The 13265-nt window shown below is 44.3% G+C and overlaps 1 protein-coding gene across 8 annotated transcripts in view; it reads left to right on the top strand.

Annotated features, from left to right (window-relative positions):
* The window catches only part of A4GALT (alpha 1,4-galactosyltransferase (P blood group)), a 111392-nt gene extending 100060 nt beyond the window's left edge, over positions 1 to 11332 (top strand). For 3 of the 8 annotated variants that reach the window (XM_054037492.1, XM_054037482.1, XM_054037474.1), the window contains 2 exons: positions 2834 to 3024; positions 6047 to 11332. In XM_054037492.1, the coding sequence (XP_053893467.1) occupies positions 6096 to 7169 (1074 nt within the window). In that variant the 5' untranslated portion in view covers positions 2834 to 3024; positions 6047 to 6095 and the 3' untranslated portion in view covers positions 7170 to 11332. The remainder of the gene's footprint in view (positions 1 to 2833; positions 3025 to 6046) is intronic. The other 5 variants (XM_054037525.1, XM_054037516.1, XM_054037531.1 and 2 more) reach the window with 2 other exon arrangements.
* The last annotated feature ends 1933 nt before the right edge of the window (positions 11333 to 13265 follow it).

Raw genomic sequence — 13265 nt, 5'->3', positions numbered from 1 at the left:
GGGCAGATGGTTGTTACCTGGCTGTGGGGCAGTGGAGTTCAAACTGCTGACCAGAGTGGTCAGGATGGACATTGTGGGACACCTCCTGGAGGCCAATTAAAGTGAAAAAATCAAGCGCCGTGTCTACACTGGCATTTTGTCAATGAAAATTTTGCACAAAAAGCCTTATATCTCTCGTCAGGGTGGTTTTATTTTGTTGCTGAAACAGGGCATGTTTGCCGCCAAAAGTCATATCGCAGTGTGTACACCTTTACTGTTTTGTTTGACAAAAGCTGCCTTTTTGTTGACAAAACTCTGTAGTGTAGACTGTGAATTTGGATGGTGTGTGTGTGTGTGTGTGTGTGTGTGAGAGAGAGAGAGAGCGCGCAATGGATCAGAATCAACCTCTGTGCCATATTGCTAATTCTCACTTAAACGCTGTGAGGAAGGGATTGTCCTCTCATCACATGTTCTTTGCTAGATTTTGGGTCACTGAGTCTTGTTGGGATTGTTTCCAGTGCCATTTTGATATGGACACTGAGAACCTGTGGGGCTGACTCCTCCATCTAGCGGAAGGAGAAAAATCTCCTGGCCCTGTGTGGAACTGAAATTACCCTCTCTTTCTCTCTCCCCACCCCCCCCATAGGTTTAATTTATGGAGTCCTGCTTGGCACTCCTCACACAGTGGTGGCTCCTGCAGCTCCCGTGCTGTGGGGCTGGCTCTCCACTCTAAGTTAGGGTTACCATACATCCGGATTTTCCCGGACATGTCCGGCTTTTTGGGCTCCAAATCCCCGTCCGGGGGGAAATCCCAAAAAGCCGGACATGTCCGGGAAAATCGGGACCGGAGGGGCTGGGCCGGGGGCCGGCGGGGCCGAGCGGGCCGGGGGCCCAGCAGTGCTGGGCGGGCCGGGGGTGCCCGGGGCCAGCACCCCAGGGCCCGAGTGACCCAAGCTGGAGAGGCCGGGAGGGCCAGACTGGGCCGCGCCTCCTCCCCCCACACCTCCCTTACCTGCTTCAGGCTTCCCGCGAATCAAATGTTCGCGGGAAGCAGGGGAGGGGGCGGAGTTGGGGCGGGGACTTTGGGGAAGGGGCGGGGTTGGGGCGTGGGCGGGGCTGGGGCGGGGTCGGGGGCTGTGGACTGTCCTCCTTTTGGAGGCTGAAAATATGGTAACCCTACTCTAAGTGTTGCAGCCTCTGGGGTTGCAGTGTCGCTCAGGTTTGGCCCCGCCCCCCTGACTTGATCAAATTTGTGTGAGTGGAGTTGTGACCTGGCTCATGGAGTTGCAATGCCGCTCACTCAAATTTGTCCTACCTGGACTTCCATCATCATGACAGCCGGGCTAAACCTGAGTGGTGCTGGGACCCCAGAGGTTGCAGTTTCTGGAGCAGGGAGGCGAGTCCAGCCAGCCCCATGGGATAGGAGCCACAAGGAGTTGCCACATGACCCTTCGAAACATTTTGGCAACCCAATTTTGAGTCCTGACCCACTGATTGAGAAACCCTGCTGTAGGCTATAGTCTGTAAACCTGCCTTTATTTGTCAAACACTGTGTTCCTGCCATTCAGAAAATCATGCTGATAAATTCCCATAGATTTTTTTTTTAAATGTGTTTGCAGTTCTCTAATTGTACATGATTAGCTTTTGCTTGTCATTATTACTGATGCTGTTATAAGCAGAACTGTATGCATCAGAGATTACCTGTCATGATGATGATTCCTTGTGAATGTTTCATAATGCACCAGTGAAAAACATAAGTTAATGCAGTATGAAATACAAAAGTTGTTGTTCACGGGACTAATTGTGTGGTGCAGGGGAAGAGAAGATTGCAGGTAATAAAGCTTGTGATCAAAATGTAAAAGTTGCCAGGAGACACATGCAAGCACCATCATTTTAGACTAGCAGCTAACGATTTCAAATGTACAAAACGGGATGAAAGTGGAGGGGCTACTCTAACCTTTAGAGACTTGTATCAACTTAACTACGTTCCCCCTATTGTTTAGGTGACTACGGTAATTTTTTCACTTTCTGCCTTTGATTGTTATGTAGTTTTGCTGGACACTGTCAGTGTGCTTGTACTCTGAATAATGACGTTGTAAAAACTACATTTGTGGAGTACCATGTTTATTGTCTCTCACTGTCTTCTGCCTGCAATACAACAAAATAGAGGACAGACTCCCATTGACTTCAAGGTGCTTGGATCAGGCCCCAAAGGAAAAAAAGAGCAGTAGTATGTTTAGTTTTTCAAATTTGTAATGGCAAGCAACCTTTCTCTGATCTAATTTTGTCCCAAATGATTCCTTTTGTTAACTGTTCAGATTCATAGGGTTTGGCTATACAAAGTAGGTCAGAATTATAATGGTCAACAGTCTCCCCTAGCCGTTAGTTTATTGTAAAGGAAAGCTGTCCTCCCCAAGTGACATTTTTGCTGGGTTCACAGTAGGCTTGACACATTTTAATGAGTTTTGTCTAGCAGATTGCACTTCACGTCATGCTCATGTGTGGTCAGTTTCCACCACCTGTAGGCCTGATACCTAATACTGTGGAAAATATGACCCTTGCTATGGCTGAGTGACAATTTTTCAGCAAATAATAAATTCACCCCCCAAAAAAGGTTTTTTTTTGGTTGCTCCAAAATGCATTGGTGAATTTGGGTCACATTTGGCAAATAGCTTCAGCCAAATAAAAAAAATGAGGGGTGGGGGGGGGGTTAAAAAAACAATCAAAATAGCCCTTTTTGACATTTTTGTCTGGAAAGAAATGGTTCTGCTCCCCAAATGTGAGTTCTAATCAAATTTCACTTGGAAAATGTCATTTTGCTCAACCCGAATGAAATCTTTTGTTTTTATTTCAGCCAGGGGAAAAATCTAAGCTGCAGTTGATCCAAACCAACCTTTTTTATTTCTGTCTTTTGGCTTTGTATTCACTCAGCTCTAACAACTTGCCTATTTCTCAACAATATCAAATGCTTCTGGGAAAAATGGGGAAACACTAAGGCCTGATTGTCCAGTTCTGACTGGTTCCTTTCTAGACTGAAGAATTTGGGTGAGTTAATTTTGCTCCATTTCTGCGATGGTTTACTCATTTCATCTTATAGTACAGATGTGAGCATAAGATCTCTGAAAGCTGTCTTTGGACTTGTCTACATTACCCGCTGGATTGACCGGCCGCGATAAATCGCCCCCGCTGGATCAATCGCATCTAGTCTAGACCCGATAAATCGACCACCGAGTGCTCTCCCGTCGACTCCGGTATTCCACCAGGGTGAGAGACTGAGTTGACGGGAGAGCGTCAGCTGTCGACTTACCACAGTGAAGACAACGTAACTTAGATCTTGGATAATTCCCCTTCTTCCCCCCCCCCCCACTCCTTGCGTAGACCAGGCCTTAATCACCAGCCTATAAAGTCACTTTTTCTGGCCCAGTGGATATGTAATTATTTGTACAAAGTGGAATAGATCCAACAGGAGAAACTGAAAATGGCCTGCTGACTAGGGCGGGTCCCTGCTCCAAATCAGGCTGAGGTGGAAGCTGACCGTGGGTCTTCTCCATCCCGGGTGAGTGCCCTAATCACTGGGCTATTGGCCACTTTGGGGCCTGGGTGGTGTCTTTCACTCTCTCTTTAAAGATTTCAAAAATTTCTGCAAAACGAAATTGTTGTTTTCTAGCCAGCCATAGTAATGAGGAGTCCCATCGAGTGTTACTGACTAAAATGATTTCTTCAGAATGGAAAGTTTAAAAGAGAACTGAAGCCAACTGTTACCAATGATACATTTTTTTGGCAAGAAGGCAGCGCTGAAAACAACACGTTGCTTCTCACAGCACTGCCAGTTCCTGTTAGCTGTTGTTCTCTTTACTCAGATACCATAGCTATCTGTCTCCACCACCCTGCCCCCCAAATCTGGCTACTTCAGCAACACTTCAATTCTGAGGCAAAGGTGCACTGCTTTGTTGGGATTTATTAGATGCTGCTACATGCAATAGGTAGAACTGGGTGCTTCAAATTCCTGAAGAGTTTCCATCTGCCTATTGTGACAGACCCAGACTGGTTGGGTGCAGGAGTCTGGTAGAAGGAAAACATACTGGACACTGGATGAATAGTTTTTTCTTCCCTGAGTGACCAAGGCAGGGGCTGCCCCATAGCAGTCAGGAAGGAGGTAGAAGCAGTTAAGTCAGGCAGATTCCATAAGACACCTGGAAACAATTAAGAACTGATTAGAAGCAATTAAGGGAAACAGGCTAATCAGATCACCTGAAGCCCATTTAGAACCTGCTGGGACTAGTTTAAAAGGAAGCCCCTTCAGAGAGGCCAGCTGGTAGGAGCTGGGAGTAAGGAGGTGTGTTGTGGGAAGACTGGGAGAAAGAAGGTGCGCGGTGAAAGAGCTGGGAGGACAAGTATGGTCAGGTACCAAGGAGGGTGCTAGGAGGGGCCATTTGGGGAAGTAGCCCAGGGAAGGGCTATAGCTCCGGTAGTATAGAAAAACTACCCATTGCGGTGCCATTAGGGTCCCTGGGCTGGAACCCGGCAAAGAGGGCAGGCCCAGATTCCCCCCAACCCCTACAAAAACACTCCCTGAGAAGGAAGACTGGGACTGAAGTGGCCAGTCAATGGGTTTCGTGTAAGATGCCTATCATGAAGGTGAATCAGTAAGCTGTAACCCTTGCCTCTAGGAGGGGAGAGAAGCTACACTGAGGGTCACAGCAAACCTCTGAGGCAAGCCCTACCCGCCTAGAAGTGCAGGACCGCCCGAGGCAAAGCCAGAGCTCTGCCACACTATGTAAATCAGAAGAGGGTAAAATAAACTGCCTAGTAGAATGGTCTGGGCAGATCAAATACCTTCACTTGCTGAATGGCAGGAAATCCTGTCCAGTGAACTCTGAGGAATGACTTGGCCCCAGGTCAAAACATTACGGGGCTAGTAACAGCAGGACCGCAGTAATGTACCCTGGTCCAACTGCAGACTGTGATGGTAGACCGGCTTCCCCCACACTTGTGGAGATACTCCAGGGGGAGGCATAGACCCTGATAGGGTGCAGGGAATGGGAAAAGGGCACTGGTTGTTTCCCCTTCCATCCCGGAGGATGGTCTTGGTATACGGGAGCATAGGCCTGTGTTGTGAAGGGGGAGGTGATATTCCAATTTAGATATTTTCATTGTAAAGGTCTAAATATTAAATCAGGGAGCAGACAAGAGTGGAGCAGAGCCAGAAGTACGAGGGCAATCTGGATAATGCTCTGACATTGTGTGCAGGGGTGCTGGAACAATTTGTATAGTGGGGGCTATTGAGAGCCATAGAACCAACCTGTAAGTCCTGCAGCAGCACCCTCAGCATCCCTAGTACCAGCACCTTTGCTTGTGGGACTTTGTAACAACAAAACAGCACAGTGGGGTGTCACAAGGGAATGAGAAAGCAGAGTAAGATCAGCAAAGATCATTGCATGTTTTGCCAGACTAGCAGTTGAGTTCGTGTGAGAAGAAACATGTGACCATCCTGGCTGGCTTCACTTGAGCAATCAGAGTCAGAAAATGACTGTCCTTGTCCTTACTAAGTAATCAACATCCTGTCCTAACAATTGCAGCCTTTCCACACCAGGGCTTTTCCCAGGGTTCTAGGATTGTTTGGATGGCAGCCCTACAGAGACAGTAGCTCCCAATCCCCAGCTCTCTAGAATCATTACTACGTTAGTCTGGTGAAGAATGTGGCCTGAAGTGAAAGAAAAAGCTAGTTTGGGGCCAAATTCTGCTCCAAGCAACCCCACTGAAATCCACATAGTTGCATGGGTGTAAACAAAGGGCAGAATTTGGCTGCATGGTGTTAAGGGGAGCATGGACTGTCCTCTGTTTACATGTTTTGTAAAGCGCCTACCACAATAGGGCTGCAGTTTCTGATTGGGGGCCCTGGATGCTTCTACAATACAAATAAATAATAATGGTGATTAATAAAATAACCAGTGTAGTGTGAAAGTCAAAAATATATAATTGCATAAGGTTACAAAATATGGATTAATGTTCACTGTTTCTATTGTCTTTTTTGTGTTTAATAATTTCCTTTTTTATTTTTTTCCAGATCACCCTATTTTTTATTGGAAGAACAAGGCCCTGGGGTAGAGGCAAAAATGTACAAAACGCCCATCTGCGTGCTACAGCTAAGCAGGGTGGTGATGAACCACAAGCTCTGGGCTGTGTTTATCATCACCTTCAAGTTCATGTCCTTTGTCTCCATAATGTTTTATTGGAAAATCACAGAGGATGCCAAAGGCAAGAGTCTGCTCTATGGCTTGCCTCTGGATGTCAAATGTCCTCGATCTGTGCCTTCTCCTCCCCCAGCTGTATCTGGCAGGCCACCTCCACCGCCTGGGGATATATTTTTTGTGGAGACCTCAGAAAAAACCAACCCAAGTTTTCTCTTTATGTGCTCTGTCGAATCAGCAGCCAGGGCTCACCCTGAGACCAAAGTAGTCATCCTTATGAAGGGCTTGGCAAACAGAAATTTCACTCTTCCAAAACACTGGGGTTTCTCCCTGCTGAGTTGCTTCCCCAATGTGGAAATCCGGCCACTGGACTTGAATGACCTTTTCTCTGGTACCCCTCTAGCTGACTGGTATTTGGTGGCCCAGCACAGATGGGAGCCTTATTTCTTACCCATACTTTCTGATGCCTGTAGAATTGCTATCATGTGGAAATTTGGGGGTATCTACTTAGACACAGACTTCATAGTCCTTAAGAACTTAAAGAACCTCACCAATGCACTTGGAACCCAGTCCAAATATGTATTGAATGGAGCTTTTCTCTCTTTTGAAGCCAAACACAAGTTCATCGAGCTTTGCATGCAGGACTATGTGGATAATTACAATGGCTGGATCTGGGGGCACCAGGGCCCACAGCTTTTAACACGTGTTTTCAAAAAATGGTGCTCGATCAGGAGTCTCCGGAACAGTAAAAGCTGTAAAGGAGTCAGAACTCTTCCCAGAGAAGCCTTTTATCCCATCCGCTGGCAGGACTGGAAGAAGTACTTTGAAGTGGTCAGCTCTTCGGAGCTTCACAGACTCTTCAAGAACACCTACGCGGTGCATATTTGGAATAAAAAGAGCCAAGGGACAAAATTTGAGATCACCTCAAAAGCTTTACTGGCTCAGCTGCATTCCCATTACTGCCCTTCAACGTATGGGATAATGAAGAAATATTTTTGAAAGGAATTGATTGACCCACCTGTCACCTAACTGAACAAAGGAAGTAGCCAAAACTGTTCAGCCTTCCAAGCAAAAATGTACATTTGAAAGTGCTTCTATCTCTGTGAATCATCAATCACCAGGCAGTGTGATGTAGTGAAATTCAAAGATAAATATAGGGTAGGCTGAATGTAGGTTGAACACAGGAGTTAACTAAAGACTGAGCAGTGCTTGCCTCGTTTTCCTTCCTTTCCTTACACTCGGGTCCCTTTATACTACTCTGGCTGTGTAAAGGGACCTTAAGATGGGAGTAAATGTTGCAACACTCTGGCAGCATAAAGAGGTTTTAAAGTGAGAGTAAACCGTCTTTATTCTGCCAACAGGGCATAAAGGGGCCTTAGTATAAATGAAAAGCTGGACCCAGGTCATTGGTTGATTCTTGTGAGCTCCCAAATATCTTCAAAGAAATAGTGAGGGAAGCAGAGGGAAGATGAATTGAGGAAGAAGTTAAAAGGAGGATCAGAAAAGGCAGCAAGGGAAGGAAATAAGGAAGACGAGAAAAGAAAGAAAGGGCGATTTTTTTTTTTTTTTTTACCCTTCTTTTTTTTCTTCTTTTCCTTACTGCAGAAACCAGTGGCTGAATGGAACTTCCACATGTTCCAGCTCTTATTTTACAAACCTTTAACGGGACACTTCTGTGTGTACAAGGAGCCATGTGCTATATTGTCCTTGGTCAGTTCTTAATGGGGCAAATACCCATTGTCTCCAGCGTGAGGTTTGACTGTGTAAGGAATTCAGGGTTTGTCCAAAGGTGGGGGGGGGGTTTGTTTTTTTGTTTTTTGTTTTTAAATTAAAACTTCTAAGCAGCCATGGGACAAACTTTATTTTAAACGAGGGTCAGAATTAATATGCTATGAAGATGCAAGTGATGGGTGTGTCCAGATTGTCTTGCCTGTCTTCTGATTGGAGAGCTGTAAAATGTCACTTCCTTTTATTGGAATGATCTGTGGATTTGTGTGTATACCCACTGCAACTCTCCCCACCCCTCTCTGTCACTGTAGTATCTGAGCAACTATTAATCATTTTATTCTCACAACACCACGAGGAGGCAGGGAAGTACCACTCTCCTATTTTACAGAAGGACAACTGAGAGACAGAGATTAAGGATGGGAGTTAGTTGCCTAAATACCTCTGAGGATCTGGGCCTAAGATCCTTGCCCAAGATCACATAGGAAATGCATGGCAGAACTGGAAGTTGAACTTACATTTTTCTGAACCTCACTTTAGCACCGGAACTGAAAGACCCTGCTTCTTACACTTTCAAATCTTCTGTGGCATTCTGCTGCTATTTCTGGCACAGAAAGTAGCCTGGAGGTGCAGGAGTCATCTTTGAGCCCTGAATAAATGCTGCTGAAAGCATCAGTGGCTCTCAGACTCTTCCTAACTGATGTGTGGGGGAGACAGTTTCTGTTGTGGAAAAAGCTGTGTCTTTGCAGACTCCCAGCACTGACATGAGCCCAAGGAGAGACCATAAAAGCTTTGGGACTTTTGACAGGAAATTCCAGTTTCCATAAACTCAGTGTAAAATAAATGATGAAATCCATATTTCTTTTCTTACACAACAGATTGTAGCTGTGTGCTGTTACTAATGGGATTGGGTAAGCATTACATCATCTGTGAACTACCTGCTCTGTGTGAAGGCAGAGATGAGCTGCCAACAGACCTGTCAGGGGGAGTGTAGCAGTGATGGAGGGCAATGAATGGGATGGCTTTTTGCAGCATTGAAGGGACTTGTTGCTGAAAGGGTCAGGTAGAATAAAGTGGTGGTATACTTTGGAAAGGAGGGGGAAGCATAGGGCGGGAGAGAAATTTTACTGCTCCATCTCCCAGCTTTCGAGCCTTCATTTGAAGCTTCTGCTGCTGCCACCACAGGGCACCTCTCCTGTCTTTAATTCACCACCCTCCCATCTGTCTGTCTCCGATCTTGAGACCTGACACTGCAAGAGACTGAACATCTCCTGTGAAGTGAAGGGGAGCTGAAAAAACGTAGAATCTCACAGGAGGCACTCAACACCTTGCATTAATGGGCTCTTACTGGTTAAATTGGATTCAACTGTAGCCTCCACAATGGGGAAAAAATGTGCCGCCTTCCTCTGTCTTGACCACCACTTCTTCCTGCTTTTTGATTCAGCTGTGAGTCTATAGCACGATTTGGAGCACAGCTGAACTGACAAAGAAGCATTAGTAGCTATAAGGGAGGCAGGCTGCCAGTTAACGCATCAGTCTCAGTGCACACACACTCTAAAACAAGATTTATAGTAAGAGGGGTCACCCAGGGCCACAGACATGTGCTGAGATGGTTGTCATGGGCGAGTGGAGCATCATCCATCTCCTACCCTGTACTCTGTAAAGGAAACCATAGTACTATAAAATATTTTAAACACCTTGTCTGAGCCTTAAACAGTTGGTTTTCTTATGAATAAAGATGGGCTTGAGCTATTAACTTCAGATCTAAAAATAAGCTTTTCTGATGTTCAGGGACAGTGGCTGATCCAGCGCTCCATTTCATGAACATGACTAATGCTGCATCCTAATAGGATGGTATCATCTGGCACTTCTGGAAAACTGCTCGAAGTCGTGATCCGACCAGCACCACTGGCTGCTCTGGCTCTATCTGACCTTCAAGTCTGCAGCTGCTTCAGGGCTTTTTCTGCTTCCCAGCTCAACCACAAGCAAGCACAGATTTGCTCAGCTGAGCCAAGGATATGTATAAAACAAAAGACGGCCTGAAGCATAGCAGGACAAAATCTCTTTCTTTCTTTCTCTCTGTTTATTTGCAACCACCCAAATGACCCAAACAGCAGAGCAAAAGAACCCTAACCTACTATGGAACTCATCCCCCTCACTTCACAAGGCTATGAGTAGTCAGGTGTGGCTTATTTTCCCTCTAAACCTTAGGTCACGCTCTTAGTTTTACTCTCCTTTTCCTATGTGTCCTACAGTCATTTTGATCTTGTTGGTTTCCTCACAGTCCCCACCCTGAGCACTTCAAAATACAGAATACACACTTTTCAAAAACAAGTGTACTTACCAAAAACCAACAATGTCTAAGAGCATAGGGACTGTGTTCTTACACAGACCATGGGGCTGCTGTATGTCAGTATCCCGTCTCCATCCACTGGAGCCAATGTTGGCTATTTCAGAGGAAAGCAAACTGTGTACCAATTGTAACTTTGCAACACTATACGCTGGGGATCTTCCTGAGCCCTACCTCATGAACATTTTATATCTGAGACATTAGCATTGATAGCCCTTGTATGTTTTTTCCAGCTTGTGTCAGTGCAGCTGCTATTCCTGTCTATATAAATGGATAGAAATGCAAGAAATTGCCAGGCTGGGACAGATCCCTGGTCTGGGTAGTATGGTATCCTATTTCTGGTATTTCTCTTTTACTTGGCCTCAGTCCAGCTGAGCAATGAAATGTTAGTTGAGCCAAGGACAGCCTAATGGTCAAGGCATGGACTTAATTTGGTCAGGCTGCATCACAGTGTGCACTTTATTTGGTCACACTCTTTGCCTCTGAATTTCATGTAAAATCTAGCACTGCTTATGTGAAAAAGTGCCTTTTCATAGAATGGCCTATTTCTCTGCAACTTGCAACCTGCATAAAGAGCTTTGCACTAATCCCGTGTTCTCTCCACTGCTGCAAATAGACTAGAGGTCAGTTGTTAAATTGGGAGGGAGTCCCTCTGTCCTAGTAGAACATAGGAAGTTGGGTCAGTTGTGTCCTGGCAGATTAGCTTGCAGTATGTTAGGAAAATTCTAAATTTAGGATTTGGGTGGGACATTGTTGATTCATGGCAGCTTAATATCAGGCTAAAGGAAGAGGCCAATCTAGTCTGCAGTGAAATGCATAATAAAGGCCTTTGCACATTAAGGATCATGTGCCTTGAATATCTCCATTCTGACTGCTGCCTTAGTGATCCTGATCACACAGATAAAAGGGGTGCCCAGTGGAATTCAAATGTTTCATTTGCCTGGTGTTTCCTTTTCCATTTTGAGGGAAATGAATACAGCATCTCTCTCTCACCCATGCACGAGGAAACAGACTTGAGCCAGTAGTGGTTGTATTTGAGTCATTTGCCCCTATGGTCCCACCTCAAGGGTTAAATAGATCTGGTTTAAAAAAAGAAGAACAGGAGTACTTGTGGCACCTTAGAGACTAACAAATTTATTAGAGCATAAGCTTTCGTGGACTACAGCCCCCGAAGAAGTGGGCTGTAGTCCACGAAAGCTTATGCTCTAATAAATTTGTTAGTCTCTAAGGTGCCACAAGTACTCCTGTTCTTCTTTTTGCGGATACAGACTAACACGGCTGTTACTCTGAAACTGGTTTAAAAAAAAATTGGATAGAACACTTTTCTGTCATAATGCAGTTTTGACTAAATCAAAACTTTTTGCAGGAACATACAGATTTTTGACTAAATTTTGAAATGGGTAAAAGTCGAAACATTTTGTGTTCAGAGTAATTTTGATTTTTGTTTGGCTTTTGGTATTAAACATGTATGTAATATTTTAATATGGTATAAAAGTCACAACAAAATGAATTGAAATGACACTTTTGAAATGAAATGTTTTTACGCTGATGAAACATTTCAAAGCTATTGAAATTAAATGTTTAGTTGGTCCCAAGTTGATTTTTCTTTTTTCCCCTCTTAATTTTTGGTTCACAGGAAACTACAACATTTTGGCTTTTCGTTCTGGTTTTGAGCAATTTTTTTTGTCAGACTCTCCTGCAGAATGCAAATTGTGGCTCCCAACCAGCTCTAATAAGCTGTAATGTTGTCTGAAGCACCAGCCAAATGCAGTTCAATGTGGAAGAATCATTATCGAGAAGGGAAAGGGAAAATTTGGTTGTGTTTTTTAAAAAAAAAAAAAAAGTTCAAAAAAAGCTGGAAGAGATCCACGGTGACCTTTTGTTAGTCAGATAAGCAAGCATCTAGGTCTTTCCCTGAAGACTGTCAAAATTTAACTGGTGCTCCTGTTACTTAGCTTGCACTGAGATATGGAAACTGGTGGGAACTTCCTTTAAGCTGTAGCCAGGACTTGCACTGATAATCGAAGGTAGAGATGAATAGTTCGCTGGTGATCTTTTCTCATCTTTTTCATGGTACTGTCTTTACGAGGCAACCTGGGTCAGGATTTTAGCTTCTAGGCAAAGGAAGCTCCTGCAATATTGCAGCACCCTGTGGGGTGAAAAAGCTTTAAAAAATTTTTTTTTTTTTTTTGGTATGGATAGAGACCATAGGCATCATTTTTATTGCCAGAGGTCCTAAGTAGAAATCCTGGCATATTTTAAAATCAAGAATTAGTGCTGCTGTTGTCTGGATTTATGCCATTTGATGCCTTTTCAGAGATGATCTCTTTTAAGAAGAGGATGAAACCAAAGCAGCCTTTGGCCTTTTCCTACTGTTCAATGTTTATGGGGGGGGGGGGGGGGGAGGGGAATAAATGTAATTTTTACCTTTTTATTTCATGTTTCTAAAAAAAAAAAAAAAGTTTGTTGGAACTTTATGTAATCTGCATTAGTCAGTCTAGACAAGAAATTTTCATCTTATCACTAGAAACAACTTGATTAAATTTAGCAGTGTTGAAATAGCATTAGACTAGCTGAGTTTAAGCAATTTTTAAAATATAAATTACGGCATGCAGGCTGGATGCGTAGGCAGTTGGTAATGTCAGTGCAAAATATTCAGCTCCTGTTCTCTTTCCAGGGTTATGGTGACCATACAAAATGACTATTTGGTAACCTATGTAAAATAAGCTTGGTGATCTTGGTCCAGAAAATGGACAGAGATCCACACCATAAGAAATTGTATTGCAATTTACACTACTCTTATCAGTGAGGTCAATAATCAAGGCCCTAAATTAGCACCAATCACCCTCTTAATCTTAATAGCGGAAAGTTTGCACTTTCATTGCCCTACCTATATTTGTGGACCTGATCCAAAGCCTGTTGAAGTCAAGGGGAGTCTTTCCAGTGACTTCAATGTTTTTTGAGTAAGGCAATGGATGAATAAAGGACCTTGTGCACCAGTACTGTCATTTTGATCCCCA

The sequence above is a fragment of the Malaclemys terrapin genome, chromosome 1 (assembly GCF_027887155.1).
Source record: "Malaclemys terrapin pileata isolate rMalTer1 chromosome 1, rMalTer1.hap1, whole genome shotgun sequence".
In the NCBI taxonomy this organism is placed as follows: domain Eukaryota; kingdom Metazoa; phylum Chordata; order Testudines; family Emydidae; genus Malaclemys; species Malaclemys terrapin.
Note: the sequence above shows the minus strand (reverse complement) of the source record. Positions and strands in the feature narration are given on the sequence as shown.